Source organism: Phascolarctos cinereus, unplaced genomic scaffold (assembly GCF_003287225.1).
Source record: "Phascolarctos cinereus isolate Bilbo 61053 unplaced genomic scaffold, phaCin_HiC Scaffold_7;HRSCAF=346, whole genome shotgun sequence".
NCBI classification, from domain to species: domain Eukaryota; kingdom Metazoa; phylum Chordata; class Mammalia; order Diprotodontia; family Phascolarctidae; genus Phascolarctos; species Phascolarctos cinereus.
In genome coordinates, this window is record NW_027556180.1 from 70,929,483 (window position 1) to 70,946,834 (window position 17,352).

The following is a 17,352-nucleotide window of genomic DNA, read 5'->3' on the forward strand; positions in this document are numbered from 1 at the left end:
GAAGATAGAAAGAATCCCAAGTCCAGAACCACAGCCTAAAGTGAGGGAAAAGTACGAGGGAAGCCAAGAAGGGTCAGCCTGGGCCGGGGGCGGTGGGCAGCCTCTGGACTCTTGCTCAGTTTGCAGAAGGGAAGCGTTGGTGACTTTGGTTTGTCTTCCCACAAATACCACTGGAGTGAGTAGACTTTTTTCTGCTGAGGTGATGCAATGTTCTTAAACTAGCAAAAAAAAAAAAAAGAAAGAAAGAAAGAAAGGGGGGAAAAGGAAAAAGAAAAGAAAAAGAAAAAAAAGAAAAAAGAGGGAGGGGAAAAAATTGGAATAACCTCACTTTACACAACTCCCACTACTCTTTCCTGCTTCTCTCCTGCCCCCCACCACAGAAGATGGGGGGGGGAAAGGAGAGAGGAAAAAAGTTTGGCGACTGTTAAAGGAAACAAAAAAGTTCTCTTTTCCCCACAGCCTGGCCCATGATCAGCATCTCTTTTGTTAGAGGCCCGGCACAGCCTTCCCTACGTGACGTCATGGAGCCCCTGGACCAATCGGTGAGGTGCTGGCCCCGGCTAGGGAATCGGGCGGGTCCCACCTACCTCGGCTCGCCAGTGGCCTCGCGGGGGTCGGGAGTAGAGGGTCCCATATAAACCCCCGCGCGCCACGGCTCTGCGGCTCCAGCAGGCTGCAGGGTTCGAAGGGGTGGAGAGAGGAGCACTGCACTGGAGAGCAGAGGGACCTGTGGCAGCCCCATCTTCGATTTTTCTCCCCGGTCCCTTTTCCCTCCCCTTCCCCACCCTTAGTTCCCTACCTTCCCGGAGAAGTTCGGAGCAAGCCAGCGCTCCATGCAACTTGTTCTCCCGCGGGTTGCAAAGTAAACCAGAAACTTAGGGTGGGGTGCGGTTTGTAGGAGTCTCTCTCACTCCCGCTTTGCAAGATGCACAGGGACCCAGTCCCGGGACGGCGGCTGCTGCTGCTGCTGCTACTTGCGCTATGTATGGGAACATCAGCGCAAGCGGCAAAATCGACGAAAAACCGGAGACAAGCCCAGCAAATGATTCAGCCTCCGTCCCCGGTGGCTGTCAGCCAAAGCAAAAGTGAGTAACTTACTCGGAGAAAAGGCTTTCTCCCAGGATGAGACAAGTCCGCTCAAAGTTGCTGGAGGAAACTTTTCTGGGTCGGTTAATGGATTTCTTAAAGCACCCAACCGCAGGGACAAAGGCATTTCAGGGATTTCAGCGCCTGCTGCTCTAATCCTGGGCTCCTTTACTAAATGATCTAAGAATTCACTGGGGATGGGTGTATGGGGGCGGGGGGAGAGGCGTATTTCATTGGAAAGCCTTTCAGTTCTATAGATCAGATGCTTTTCCATCCAGTACTTTGGTGGATAAATCTGAGCAATGGGCGTTTTCTTGGGATGTCCATTCAGGATTTGGTTGGCCCTTTGTGGACCCTTTGCATTCTCTTCCTTTCCGTACGTTTAACTGCTGAAATGTTTTCAAGATGAAAGGGGGATAGATAGGGAAGGTGGGGAGCGAATGCCTGCAAAAGACTGTTCTTTGGTCAACTCTGAAACTTGGGCATTTGGTTCAAATTGCCTTCAGCCCCTGGAGATACTTCACCGTGTAAGGAAGATGGAATTTCTTTTCCAGCTTTGAGAGTGAACAGTTTTTCGATGGTCTAATGGAAACCACTAAAACTTGCTGAGTGGGACATGTTTCTGTCATTAATCACTGCTCCATTTACCTCCACAATAGCAATGTGGCTTAAGGGAACTTTTCTTTTTTTTTTTCTTTTTAGTCAAGCCTCCTACTGTCTGTTTTTTAGAAACGTTTTCACTTGTGGCCAGTTGGAAATCATTTCACCAAGTAACGTTTAGTTCAGTAACAACAACCAAAACCCACTCTTACTTCCTATACTCCCTAAAATATTGATTTCTGCTGGCTCTAAAGATTACTAGACAACTTCTTAAATTCAGTGCTTTTGGATCGGCTAGTTCTCTCTCTCTGTCTCTGTCTCTCTGTCTCTCTCTCTCTCTCTCTCTCTCTCTCTCTCTCTCTCTCTCTCTCTCTCTCTCTCTCTCTCTCTCTCTCTCCTTTCCTGATGCTCTCAAGGCTCGAGCTCACTTCTATTCACTTCTCATCTTTGTTAATTTCGTTTCTTATTAACCCTATTTAGTTTCTTCATTTCATTATTGTCACTTGAGCTGAGTAGAAAAGTTTCCCTTTCCAGACACGAAATGGAAAGTCAATAAATAATAGATAATACTTTTTCCCCCCTATGCATTCATTGCAGCTGGCTGTTATGACAATGGAAAACACTACCAAATCAACCAACAATGGGAGCGAATTTACTTGGGCAATGCACTGGTTTGTACCTGCTATGGAGGCAGCCGAGGTTTTAACTGTGAGAGCAAACCTGAACGTAAGTGAGATAGTTATTCTCTTTTTGTTAGATGGAGAAGTACTGATCATCAATTAACTAACTAATTAAAATTCTAGGAGATTTTCCTGAGTTCAGAGCTTTTTAGTGTTATAATTTATAATTTTAAAATCTAAAAATAATTAGTAATAATTATCTTTATCCACTCATCTTTGTCTCAGAGGTAACATCTAAAGTCAAAGTAGTTTTTACTTTTAAAAAGAATAGAATGAATTGCTTCCTAAGCCTCCTCCTATTCCCTTTTTTAATAAAAAATATACTTATTATTTGCTCACAAGAGAAAATGGGTAGTTATTACTGAAAAGTGATAGGAGACTTTAAATATGTAAAGAATAGGGGCTGGACCTTCGAATTCATTGGGACCTACTGGCTAAGTCCCTCAACTAACCAGGTTGGCACTTTCTCTGCAACTTATAGTCTTCAAGTCTTAAATGTTTAAACTGCATAGAAGTAATTTTTGTGGACTAGAAACAATACTAGGAGGATCAAATAGCCTTACATTTCAAAAGTGATTTGTCAATTATAGCTTTAAATATGACCCCTAACCTCTTAAGATAAACTTTGCCCCTTTGTTACCACTGATATTTTTCTCTTTAAGACTGTTAAAACTCACCAAAAAGAAGCATTAGTGGGATTATCATGGAAATACTATTGAATAATAAGTTTGTTTGCCCAGTGGGGGAAGGGGTGGGGTGTCAATTAACTGTAGACTTGTGTATAGCACTCCTGTTTGGCTTCCTGAGTCAGGCATCTATATCTCAAACCTCTTCCCTAATAGCATAGAGTGTGTCAAAAGCACAATGCCTTATATGGCACCTATTCTTTATAATGATAATCAGGTCACAAAAAAAGCTTGAGGACCTTTCCAAGGCCATAGAGGCACTATCTGAACCAAGAGGAGAATATGAATCTCCTTAATCCATGTCCTTCACTTTTTTTCATCTACTCTGCCATGTTCTCCTATAGAATGGGAAATGGGTTTTTGTACAGATGGGATTCTAGGAATGTAAAGTTCTTTCTATAATCTTCCCTTTCAGCTGAAGAGACATGCTTCGACAAATATACTGGGAACACTTACCGGGTCGGGGACACTTATGAGCGCCCAAAGGATTCAATGATTTGGGATTGTACCTGCATTGGGGCTGGTCGAGGGAGAATCAGCTGTACCATTGCAAGTAAGGAAGACTTCCTTATGACTGCTTTTCTTCCTAACACCCAATGAATGCCCTCTGGAAAAGGTTACTTAGTTCAGACAAAGTGTGGCCTTCCCTACAAATGTGAACTCAGTTCCAATCACAGACAACTTTCTACTATTGGTAAAGTGCATGATCCATTTTGTGGATACCCATGAGCATCCTGGGCAACTTTTATGAAGCTGCCTAGCCAGATATGAGCTTCTGAACACAAAATGGAATGTATGTTGGAGTGTGTGTGTGTGTGTGTGTGTGTGTGTGTGTGTGTGTGTGCACGTGAGCATGTCTATACATGTGTCTGTGTCTCTGGTTCCATTTCAGAATATAAATTAATTGAGGAATTATTGGTGCCTATTCTTTACTTAAAACACATGAGCCAGTTCTATCAACATGGCATAGATTTAAGAGAAAAAGTGTATATTTGGTAGCTTTATATGTGACAGGTTAACCTGATCATAAGTGTGATTGATCCATACATTCTGTCCTTTTTCACAATACAAATTGATGATGATCCTCAGAAGCTGTTAAATTTGGGTGGGGCAAATAGTTTCATTCATATGTGCTTTCTGTTTTCATTACTACAGCTCATGGATACACTCTAATTTCTTACTGTTTAATACATTACTCTGCAAATAGAACTTTTCTGTATTTCCAAAAGGAAAATATAATCAAATGCCCCAAAGTGTCTAACAGTGAGGGTGCTTTGAAGACTGCTACTTCTCATTAGTTCTAATAGGGACAAGGAATTCATTTTAGTTTGATCTGCATCTTATCAGTTGATTCAATTAGAAGGGTCTATGTGTGTGTGTGTGTGTGTGTGTACATACATACATACATACACACACACAATGTCTTTATCAACTTAAAAGTCTGAGACACCATACTCAGGCATTCGTTTATGGTTAGTCCAGACCAGCTTTCTTAATACTTCAGTTTGGAGATATTCAAATTTAAGGGCTTAAGATTTTCTCTAAAATTTCTCCACCCCCTCTTCTCTCTATCTCTGTCTCTCAAGGATATTTCATGTTTACTATAGTTTCTTGATTTAGGATAATCCATTTAGACATATATTCCATCAGTGTCATCTAGTCTAACACCCTCATTTTGTAGTTAAGGCACCTGAGCCTCAAAGGAATTAAGTGACTTGACCAAGGTAACAGTCTGTAAGTTTAAGAGCCAGGATTTGAACACAGGTCTCCAGACTCCAAATACAGTGCTCTTTCCATTGCATATGTGAGTCTAATGTTTTTGGGAAAGTAAGAATCAGTGACACTCTTAGTTTTACCTTTGTGATGCTTTCCCCAGAGTTGTAATTCTACTCCCAAATTTGTTGAACTAGATAAACACAAAAATAACTCCCTAGTGTTGCTTCTGCCCACTCTGGAAAGGAGGAGTAATATGTATGAAGTGATGACTACATCAGAATTAGAGTTAGGGTCAATCCAGCTGTATTACAGCTGTTTGTGGGAGGGAGGTGGAACATTTACCCCATCCTCTTCATTCTTTTTTTTTTTTACTTCAGTCTGGTCTTAGAAATTAGATTTTCTTTGAGCTTCCAAGGAAGGCAAAATCTGAGATATTTTGTGATTCACCGACCATTCAGATTTTGTGGTAGATATTCCATTGTGAAATGGGTAGAAGAATTAAGGACAATTAACAATAGCGCATACCTTTTAGCATTTCCAGCAGGGAAACTATGGACATTTCCAGTAATATCTCACATTTCTGGAGAATTTCATAATCTCACAAAGCACATTCTTCATAACAACCCAGTAAGATAGAGTAGAAGTTTCATTATCTCCATTTTACAGTGAGGAAACAGAATTTCAAAGAAGTTATATGACTTTCCCAAAATTTCACATTTTGTAACTAGGAGTAGCATTCAAACTTAGGTCTTCAGTCTTAAAGTCCAGTGCTGCTTCTATGTCACTATACTGCTTTTTTCTTTATAAGTTAACATTTTTACGTGTTACATATTAAAAGTTGAATGTTTTCAAGTTACATGTTTACATTCATGGAAAATGACCCTGGAAAAAAATGCCTTCTCTTCTTGCCCTCTTGATAAGAAGCAATTAATTGAACTTCCTTTTTTAAAAAAAACAGATCGCTGTCATGAAGGGGGTCAGTCCTACAAAATAGGAGACACCTGGCGCCGACCTCATGAGACAGGAGGCTACATGCTTGAGTGTGTTTGTCTTGGTAATGGAAAAGGAGAATGGACCTGCAAACCTGTAGGTATGTGGCTTTTTAAAGGTGGGGGGAAAAAGGATGGCTTTCAAGGAGAGATGAGCAGGAACTGTATTTAAATGGACCAAGCTAATAGGACAAGGGCCTTTGTCTTGATAAAAAAAAAATGGAATTGAGTAAAACTCCAAATTTTACATCATCTCTGTTTTGCTGGGTAAAATTGGTAAAATAGTGATTGGTATCACAGATGTGTAGAAGTGAAACAATCCACAGAGACCGTCTAATCCAATTACCTTGCTTTACAAAAGAGGAAACTGAGGCCCAGAGAAGTTAGGAGACTTACCTAGACTCACACAGGTAGTAAGTGTTAGAGGCAAGAACACAGCCAGATCCTCTTGGCTCCAGAGAAAGTATAAGTGTATCATACTGCCTTAGAACGATAGACTTCTAAATATTTCTCTAAAAGAATACCGGACAGAATTGGGGAGGCCAAGAAGCCATTTGCCTGGGTAGAGGGGAACATTTCTGACCCCTGGTATCTGATTCCTATGAGATTCAGAACATTTCTTTAGTCTATGTTGTAAATTATTTATAAGGGCAGGGGGAGTTGCAAGGTTTGGAAGTTTTTTACACATATTTACAAAAATGAGTCCTGAACTAAAACATAAAATGTTGCACTATGTCACTCCTGAACTTTTTCCTTGAAACTGTCAAAATTTATAGAGACTTCAGAAAAAAGAAAAAGAAACCTTCACTCAAGTATTAGAAGGAAAAAACAAAAGTATTTAAGCTGTACTCACTTCAATATCAGTTACCAATTCAAGAGAGTGGGCATTTTTAAAATAAAAGTTGGAGGTTTTGAATAGCTTTTTTGCTATGATCATTCCAATGAAGATTGGAATTTTGTTCTTTTAGATTGTTTTGAGTCTTTTACCAAAAAAAAAAAACCTCAAACCTGGTTTTAATTTAAAGTTCTGATGAAAATAATGTCCTCTAATCTAAAAAGGATGGCAAAAGTCTTAATACCAGTGGGTAAAAGGCAGATAATCTATTAACGGGTGAAAACAAAATCATCTGTCTCCCAATTAAGATGCAGCCTCTTTTATTGTTGGTTACTGTGCACCTAAGGCCTAATTTTGGCAATGGATTTCTTCTTTTTAAAAAAAAAAGTGGCTAGATTTCTGCTGACCTTTACACTTTAAATTATAGGGAGGTTGCATAATTCCAAATAATGCTTTTCTTTTTGTTCCACAGCTGAAAGGTGCTATGACAACACCGGTGGGACCTCCTATGTTGTTGGAGAGACTTGGGAGAAGCCCTATCAGGGCTGGATGATGGTGGATTGTACCTGCTTAGGAGAAGGCAGTGGACGCATCACCTGTACCTCTAGAAGTATGTCTGTTTATCTCTAGAATCTTCATATAGAGTGATAGACATCTGGTCAATGCTCAAAATACTGAAAACTTTGCTCTGGCCCAGAGTTCAGACATTAAGTCTGCATGGAGAAGAATGCGCCCAGAATTACTTTACCTAGCCTAATGATGCTAGTCAGGAATGAATAATGAACTAGCTTCTAGACAGAGAGGGTTGTTTTCCAGGTGAAACTGAATGCAATTACTGACAATAAGTCAGAATTTTTAAAATTCTGTACAGTCAACAAACCCAGTGTCTCCCCAGTTTTAGAAGGGAACAAGCAAGGTGGGAAAAAAGAAAAGTGAGGGTATTTAGAGCATTTGGTTCAGAACAGAAGCAGGATGAGATACCTGGGTTAACCAGTCAAAGGTTTATTAAGGTGGGGATAATTTAACCCAATATCACCAGTCTCCTTCCTCTCCTCTCTTGCTATGCCATTATGAATTCGTTAGAGTCGTTTCATATGCTCAGTCCCCCATCTCCCTACTCCTGCTCTATCCTTCTTCACTTAGCCCTTACTGAGAATCAAAACTCTTGGTTCTCATGAGTCGTGCAAAGAGACCTCCTCTGCATTCTTCAAGAGAAGATGCAATCTGATATAATTCTTAGAAGTCAAAAAGACTTTCACAGATTTTCAGAAGCAGTTTTTAGTTTCAGGAAACATCTGCCACCTGGTTCCAGTGTTATCAGTATCTATGGTACAAGCAAAACAAACACGGTATTCTGAAAAGAATGAACCAATCATCCATTAAAAGGGAGCCTATGGAAATTAATCATCTGCAAAGAAAGGGGGACCTGACTATATATTCAGATGCCCTGATGACTTGAGTTAGAAATCATTAATGATCTTCCGCCTCTCTTTAATATGTTGAAGTAGGACCCAGAACAACAAACATTCATGGGAGAAAAGGTTCACTTAATCTGATAGCTCCTTGCTTTTACAATTTGGGGACATTTAAGGTTTAGCAAATAGAAGCAAAGCCCTAAAATGTGAGTCTTCTTGGTGGGGATTTGAACTTTGAATGGTGCCTATCTCTTGGCTGAATTGCTGGGAGAAAAATTAACCTGAAAGCCAAAACAAGTTATTTGAAGGGGGTGACTTCAGTGAGGTATGACTTCTCCAGGGCCTTTAGTAGACTTGAAAACAAGCAAAATACCTGGGCTCCTGAATCTTTGTCATTCACCTTCCCTCAAACTCCCAGGTGAGATCATTTGTTGCCTTAGGGATTCAAGGCTTTTCAAACCTTTGAGCTAATGAAAACTGTAAGGGTTTGCAGAATTGATAGTAAGGATAACAGGGCAACTTGTAAATATAAATTTGGATTTAAGAATTCATTGTTAACTAGTCTAAGCCTGTATTTTTTTAAATTTTATGTGATTTGGTTATCTTTTCAGGCCCTTTGGTCTTCTAAATTTGTTTTTTGTTTTCTGTTTTTTTTTAATGTATGTAAGCAAAAGAAAGGCAATAAATTAAGTGACAACTTATGTCATGATGCAGAGAAAAGAGTATTGCATTTGAAGTCAAGAAGACTTGGGCTAAAATTATGGCTTTGATATTGCCTTGCGCAAAACATTTAATCTCTGCCTGCCTCAATTTCCTCATCTGCAAAATGAGGAAGTTGAACTAGATGATTTCTAAGGTCTCTTTCAGCTCTAAATTTAATTCAAGAAACATTTGTTGAGTGCCTACTATATGCCAAGCCTTAAGTCTAGGGGCTAGAGATGTGTACCATGGCAAATTGTAAGCTACAATATTTGCTGTCTTCCAGTCAGTCCTTTTGACTGAAATTGGACCATGTCATAGTTTTGGACCATATTAATCTTTTGTAATTACAGTCATTAGAATTTCCATACCTAATTGTGATGTTCCAGCTTAAAAATAAATGAGATGTTCTAGAAGGAAAAAAAACAACCCCATTGTTAATATTTTACTCTTCTAAAACTGTAAGGGACAAGGAAGGATATCTGGAGAGAGAGAAATGATTCAACATTAAGTGCCTTTAATATTTTGTGTGGGAGATGTGAAGACGAATAAGACAAGTCTAATAGCAGAGGTGAGACACAAAAAGATGATTATAAAAGTGAGAATATGGTGAGTGTCATAAGAGAGATATCAGCAAGGCACTATGAGAACCCATGAGGACATAGATAGTGGGAAGGAATTTTAGAAACCGTCTAGTCCAATCCCGTCATTTCACAGATGAAGACATCTGAGGCCTAGAAAGGAGAAGTAACTTGTTCTACTTGAGTAGAAAGCGTCAGAGCTGGAGCTCAGACCCAAACCCTCTAACTCCAAACCTTCCACTCATCCATCAGCGTGACAATGTCGCTCCAAAGGGAAGTGGGGGAGGAGAGGAAGAGGAACATTAGCCCCTCTGTAGTAGGGATTGTTTCATTCTTTGTCTTTGTCTAGTATGGTGCTTATCACACATGACAGGGGCTTAATAAATGCTTGCTGATTGGTGGATTCAAACTTTTACCCTCATTCTGGGGATTTTTCCAAGTCAGGGTCTAGTCTCTGAATTCATAAGGACACCATGCATCAAACACACTGAACTCATTTTTTTTCCTAAACCCAACAGTTTCCCATAAAATCTGGGAGAACAGTTTCAGTAAATTGTGCAGCATAATTAAAGCTCTACTCTCTTATGTTTAAACTGTATCTTATGAGCCAAACTTTCCAACACATGGACCAGCGTTTGCTTTGTTAACCTGCTACTAATGTGTAATAATGATTCTTTCTTTGCTCTGAGGAGGGAGAATGTTTGACCCCCTCCTTAACTGCTGAATGGACATGGCTTTTCTGGGATTTGGAAGGTATCATCAGGAGGGGAGAAGCAATCGGTACCTAAAAGCTTGTTGGTCGCCTGTGGTTTCTACATAAAAATGGGATAAAGAAGCACTTCTGTCTTTTGAATCTGCCTCCTTTGGGCTTAGGGAAAACCTGCTGCCTTCATTGTTTCTAATTCCCCAAGCAAAGGTTCTTACTGAAAAATCAGCCTGTAAAGAACAGTTAAAACGTGAGAGAGAGTTTGGAAGAAAGACCAGTCTGACAGTGATAACAAATGACTACATGAACAGGAAAAGAGCTTTTTTTTTTTTCTGGCCACCGAAAAGGGCAGAAAGTCAAATCCTTCTGCTGTCCTCTTTCACCAAATTGATTCTGTCTTTCAGGAGGCTAAAACTGGGGGCTGTTATTCTTTGAGTTTAAATATGTCACACAGTGTTGAGCTATTGTGGGACTTTCCTGTGTATTGATTGAAATACTAATCATTTCCCGGTTGGGGGCTGATCTGGTCATTGAAATATCCTCTTTCTTTTCATATTCAGATAGATGTAATGATCAGGACACCAAGACATCCTACCGAATTGGAGATACCTGGAGCAAGAAAGACAATCGGGGAAATTTGCTTCAGTGTATCTGTACTGGTAATGGGAGGGGAGAATGGAAATGTGAAAGACATTCATCTTTGCAAACAACTGCTACAGGTAAGGGGTGCCTTCCCACAGAGTGGAAGCTTGAAATATAGAGACATTTTTGGAAATATGCATGAAAATTATCCTTTCCACTAAATTTACCCGCTTGCAATGGTTCTTTCATGTGACTTTTCCATACAGTTAGTTGGAACATCTGGGTGGATTTACAGCTTAGTTGCTTAAGTTTATTTTTTTAATATCAATTTTTCATTTCTAACAGAATAGTTCACATTTATATAATGCATTAAGGTTTACAAAGTGCTACCTGCTTGACCCTCGCTTCCACCCCCAAAAAAGAAGCCTATAAGAGTAGGTGGGACAAGGATGATTATACTATCCCAGGATGAGAATGCTAAGGTAGAGAGAAGGGCAGAGATTTCACCATGGTTGGCCAGCTCCAAAGTCTCTTAGGAATCATTCAAACCCTGACCTCCTGGCTTGCCACTTTTTCTGCTATACTGCATTGTCTCTCTGGAAGTGATGATAATAATGATTAGGAGGAGGAGGAGGATAATGACAATGATGATAATAATAATAAATGACTCTATAATGGATATTTGAAACTGTGTTCTTTCTCTCTCCCCAATTCATGGCCCACAAATCAAAAATAAACAGAAAAAACATTTACTCTCTGAAGAATTCAAGCATAAGACCTCTACTTTATAAGCAAACAAACAAAAACAATTTATTCATCTTTATAAACAAGCAAACAAGAACAATTTATTCACTTTTATAAACAAGCAAACAACAACACATTTTTCACCTTTTTCTGAATTGCCCTACTTTTCAAAGTGTTTTTTTTCCCCTCTTGGAGATGAAAGAGTAGGATTCTGATATACTATATTGTATGTCTTATTGGCTTCTCCCCTATAATAAAGTAAATGTATATATAGACATCTTTCAATTTCTTTGTCTCAGAGGGAGTATGTTTCCTTCTTTTGATACTTAGCTCTTCTACATGAAAAGGCCTTTGAACTGTGTAGCTGCAGTGCATTTTTTTGTATCCCTTAAAAAATTCATGGTCATTACTTTCATGTATTGACATTGCTTATTTGATAAATTCAGAGGATCTTCAGTTTTGTTGTTTAGTCATTTGTCAGTTGTGTTCAACTCTCCCTGACCCTATTTGGGATTTTCTTGGCAAAGATACTGTAGTAGTTTGCCATTTCCTTCAACTTATAGATGAGGAAACTTAGGCAAACAAGGTGAAGTAACTTGCCTAAGGTCACACAGCTAGGAAGTGTCTGAGGTCAAATTTGAATTTAGTTCTTCCTGACTCCAGGCCAGGCACTCTATCCTCTGTGCCACCTAGCTGCCCCCAACATAACAACTTTTAAGAAGGGGATTTCAGAAACTATAGACAAGTAGACTTGCTTTCAGTTCCCAGCAATATTCTTGGAATGATTATTAAACAGATGGTGTGTGAACATTTCAAAAGGGAAGGAGAGATCACTAGGAGCCATCATAGGTTCGCTAAGAATAAAACATTCCTGAGTGAACTCAATAATTTTTGATAGGATGACTAGAAAAGTTGTCAATATTTCTGAAAAGCAAAGCCTTTGACAGAAGCCCTCATGACATTCGTGTGTTCAGGATGGAGAAGAGATAAATTAGATACATAGATGGATGAATTAGTGCCAAAAGTAATGGGCCATCAGTGTCAACCTAGAAGATAGTTCCCATTAGTGTCTAGTAGGGCTCGGTTCTCAACCCCAATCTGCTTGACAACTTTATTGATAATTTAGATAAAGCTATAAAAAGCATGTCCTCTTGTGGAGGACACAAATGAGAGAGGTAGCTGATATTTGGAATGAGGAAACAAGTACCCAAAAGATCTTAAAAGACTGGAACATTGGTCCAAATCTAACAAGGTAAAATTGAAAAAAGATCAATGGAAAGTCCAGCTGTCCATTCCAAAATATCAACTGCTACCCAAGTACAGAATGAGGGAGACTGGCTTAAGAGCAGTTCATGTGAAAAAGATGCTGCAAGTTGACTGCAAGGTCAGTAATGAATAGCAAGGCTCTTTTAAATGTAAATCCTAGGTTCGCCTTCATTCGTAGAATCAAGATCGTTTCCAGATCAAGGGAGGGAACAGTGTGACTATTTTTGTGCATCCCAATCTTGGAGTCATATTTTAAATATCATATGAAGATTGTTTAAAAAAATTGGGGCTATTTAGTTTGAAGATTTAAAGGGAACATGATAGTTGTGCAGATATTAGAAGGACTTGTGGAAAAGAAATGAATTGTATTCTATTTAGCTCAAGAGGGCAGAACCAGAACAAATGAGTGGAAGTTATAAGAGAACAAGGACAAATGGGTCAAAGTTACAGAAATGTAGGCTTTGGCTCAATAACAAAATAGACTTCCCAACAATTAGAGCTGAGGAGAGTGAGCTAACAGTCTCTGGAAGAGTTCAAACTCTAAATGACACTTTGTTAGAGATATTGTTGAAGAGATCCTTGCATCAGATGATGGGCTGACTAGGTAGACAATCCCTTCGGTTGCTTTTACTCCTCTTAACTAATGTGTTCCTCAAATCCTTTGACACTAGACTCAAAATTGCCTTCCATGAAGAAAAGTATATATATATATATATATATATATATATATATATATATATATATATATATATATATATATATATATATATACTATATACTATATATATATACTGTCAAATAGTGTGCCATTTTAGCACTTACATATTTCAAGCTACTTAAGAGCATATTTACTTATATGTGGTATAGAAAAAAGCTCATTGTACTTACTGGTCAGGAAACCTGCATTGTTATGTTCTCATTGTATGATCTTGAGCAAGTCACTTCAGATACTCAATAAGCTCCTTAGAATCCTCATCTCCAAAACAAGGGATTGGAATTTATTTTGCTTGACTGTTCATATTTGTAACAAAAAGTTTTGATTTTCCTTTTTCTTAATGGGGTAGAGGGAATAAAAGTAAATTTTTATTAATTAAAAAATTAATTTAATTTAATAAAAAGTGAAGGATTAAACCTGGTCTCCACCCAGCTCAAGATTCTTCAATTTTGTGATACACTGAGTATTCTTCAGCAGTTTCATTAGGGCTTGTCTTATCTCTCCCATGAGACTATAAAATCCTTCATGCAAAGAATGATGCTTTTTTTCACGCAATTTCCTGATGACAGGTCTGCTTCAGAATTCTGCACTCAGTTTATTCTTGTGAATTTTGAATGCCAGAAATCTATTGAGAAGCTCCCTATTGTGCTAAGTAATTGCTGGCATCTGTAGGGCACTTTAAAGTTTTCCAGGTACTGGGTAGGTGTTATCACGTTTGATCCTTGCAGCCTAGTGAGGCTGGTGCTACAGGTGTTATTATCCACATTCTAGATTTGAGGAAACTAAAGCTCAGAGAAATTAAGGGATTGACAGCCCTTACTGAATTCAAAATGGAAAACTGTCTTTGCCCTCAGGGAGCTTCCATTCTATTAGGCAAGCTTCCTCATATTCTACAGTAAATGGCTTAAGTTTTTCTCTCAGGGAAGAAAAAAAAAGGGAAAAAAATACATGATAACTTCATTATATATTTAAAAGGAATAGAAAGTTGTACATAATAGATTTGCAGTTTCATGTATAATCATCTTTTTTATGTACTATGTTATGGAAAATGTTTGTTTTATTCCACAAATAAAAAATAAAATTAAACAAATTTTTTAAAAAATCAAATGAGGCAATATATGTAAAGCATTTTGCAAACCCTTAAAACACCATGTAAATTCTAGATACTATTGCCATTCTTCTTCTTATTATTATTACTATTGTTACTGTTATTATTATTATTAACAACCTTCATCTACCTTCCTTTTAGGGCCCGGCTCAGTCACAGATGTTCGAACAGCACTGTACCAGCCCCAGCCTCAGCCCCAGCCTGCTCCATATGGTCATTGTGTCACTGATAGTGGAGTGGTCTACTCTCTGGGAATGCAATGGCTCAAGACCCAAGGAAACAAACAAATGTTGTGCACGTGTCTGGGCAATGGTGTCAGCTGCCAAGAGACCGGTGAGCATGACTGGCCATGGCGCCGTACAGTGGATTTTGTGAAAAAGTAGAATTCAGTAATTAGACCTGGCTTTTGTATTTTACATTTTCTCTTTATATAATAGCTAATGATTAATATATATGCATATTTACATATATATTTTAAGTATATATCATGTATAGTTTCTGATACCTAATTTGGGACAGCTGATCATGTGAACTCTTCTCATTGCCCCAGCACAATTGTGGGGTGCTAGAGTGTTTTTTATTAGTTCATCACAGGAGCTCCAACTATGAGAGGTTATGGACAAAAGAAGCACAGGAATAAGTAAGCATAGATGAGTTTTGAATTATTGGAGAAAACCTCTGCATGAATGAAATTGTAGATCCCTGAGTATACATGTACTGCTTTTTTTACCCCAGTCATTATATAGGAGCACATATACCATCAAACTTGTCAAAAATTGTACATCTGTGTGGACGTTGCATGTTTCACCCTTAAGGCTAGGCAGCTAGGTGGTGCAGTGGATAGAGCACCAACCTTGGAGCCAGGAGGACCTGAGTTCAAATGTGGCCTCAGAAACTTAGTAGCTAGCTGTGTGCCCCTGGGCAAGTCACTTAACCCCCATTGCTTCCAAAAAAAAAAAACCAAAACCAAAAACACATAGAACCTTAAAGCTAAAAGCCACTGGTTACTGAGGAGGAATGCACGACCACCTCAGATACATATTTTCCGTTCTTGACGTTGTTACAAAATGCGTCTCTCTGGTCCTCCCTCATCACAACACCTTTCATACAGTGAGCAGAGACATATGATGTCACGGTCTTCTTCGAGAACCCAGCAGAAACCACAATCAGCAATCAGTTTGAGTTTAGTGATATAACAATCCATTGTGGCTCATACATTTGAAGTTTAGCTCAATGCCATGGTTTGCCCAATATTGTGTGATTAACACAGAAAAGCTGTAAAGTAACACTTTTTTTTTGGCTCCTAAAGTAATTTAAACTAAGTTATTTAAATTTTTCAATCTGCTAGTTTTTCTTTTTTTTTGTTAGCATACCTACAAACATGTGTTTTGTTTTGTTTTTTAATGAAAAAAGCATGTAAAAAGAGCCTCCCTCTCTACTAAAAGTCTTTTACGGGGTGCTCTTGCAGACAAAAGGACATGTCCTCCAAATGCCTTGTGAGGGACAGTCAGGAAGCAATTAGCATTTTCACAAAGGGAAGCATAGCAAGGCAGCAGTAGAATCCAGTGTAAACTTCCGCATTGTCTATTAAAATCGTGCTACATGTGAAATTAAGTAGATTATCACTGAAACTCGGTGTCTCCATTTTTTAAAACTGAAGGGCGGTAACTTGTCTCTTGTTACTTTCCTGTGTTAAGATGCACCTCTTTTTTGCTTTGTTTGCAGCTGTAACTCAAACCTATGGTGGCAATTCCAATGGAGAACCATGTGTCCTGCCATTCACATACAATGGCAGGACTTACTATTCCTGTACAACTGAAGGTCGTCAGGATGGACATCTCTGGTGTAGCACCACTTCAAATTATGAACAAGACCAGAAATATTCTTTCTGTACAGACCAGACTGGTGAGTGGCCTCCCAAAAAATAGAAGGGGAAATAAAAAATTTTTAAAAAAAGCAAATTTTGAATTGCTCATTTCTCATGTGGAATTGATAGTGTTTTAAATCCAAATTACATAGACTCATAGAATCTCAGAATTGGAAGACACTTCAGACCTCCCCTTATTTTGATGAATAAATTTGTTCTCTGCAATATCCCTGACAAGTGGTCACCCAGGTTCTGACTGGAAACATCTGTGGAGATGGGGAACCAGATGAGGAACCCATTTCACTTTTAGGAAGCACTAATTGCTAGGAACACCAAGCCTAAATCTGCCTCTTGACTACTTCTACCCATTACTCCCAAACAGAGCAAGCCCTTCTACAGGGCAGACTTTCAAATACTTGAAGACAACTCTTACGTCCTGCCGAAGTCTACTTTCATCCAGGCTAAAAAATCCTCAGGTCCTTCAGCTAGTTTTTGGATGCCATGTTCTCATTCCCCTTCTACTATCCTGGTCTGTTAACCAGTCATCAAGCATTTATTGTGCCAGGCAGGCACTAGGTCTGGACATACTCCAGCTGAAGGATGTCCTTCCACCTAAAATGTGGTGCCTAAAATCAAACACAATGCTCACCTTTTTCCTTTCAACTTATATATTGATTTTAGGCCACTCTGGAAGTATCATTTTTATTCAGATGTCTGGCCCATTTAACAACTCTAAAGCCAGAAGTTAAAAGAGCAAGCAGTACTTTGAGATCCCCCAATTCCCTTGAGAGAATGGTATCTACAAGAAAAATCCTTTCTGACTCGTTTATTTTGGCATTTTATGATTGCGGTGCTGTTAAAGATATTTGTAGTGCAACCCATAGAAAATCCCACAAAGTTGAAGAGTGCAACAGATAGAATGTCTGCATATCTTGGCTCATTTTCTGCATATAATGGCAAATTTTCTTGAAAGTTAGAGCTTTGATCAAAGCTATTATTTTAAAATGTCTTTGCTTGCTAGATGTGAGTGATGATGAAATTTAAATCTAGTTGGAAGGTGAGGATGAATGTGTAAAT

General features: G+C 38.8%; 1 protein-coding gene across 12 annotated transcripts in view; it reads left to right on the forward strand.

Annotated features, from left to right (window-relative positions):
• Positions 1–604: 604 nt before the first annotated feature.
• The window catches only part of FN1 (fibronectin 1), an 83,579-nt gene continuing 66,831 nt past the window's right edge, over positions 605–17,352 (forward strand). For 5 of the 12 annotated variants that reach the window (XM_021002737.2, XM_078147173.1, XM_021002743.2 and 2 more), the window contains exons 1-8: positions 607–1,085; positions 2,284–2,412; positions 3,468–3,605; positions 5,727–5,858; positions 7,065–7,202; positions 10,554–10,712; positions 14,550–14,741; positions 16,134–16,313. In XM_021002737.2, the coding sequence (XP_020858396.1) occupies positions 926–1,085; positions 2,284–2,412; positions 3,468–3,605; positions 5,727–5,858; positions 7,065–7,202; positions 10,554–10,712; positions 14,550–14,741; positions 16,134–16,313 (1,228 nt within the window). In that variant the 5' untranslated portion in view covers positions 607–925. Of the gene's footprint in view, positions 1,086–2,283; positions 2,413–3,467; positions 3,606–5,726; positions 5,859–7,064; positions 7,203–10,553; positions 10,713–14,549; positions 14,742–16,133; positions 16,314–17,352 lie in introns of all 12 variants that reach the window. The other 7 variants (XM_021002735.2, XM_021002736.2, XM_021002745.1 and 4 more) reach the window with 3 other exon arrangements.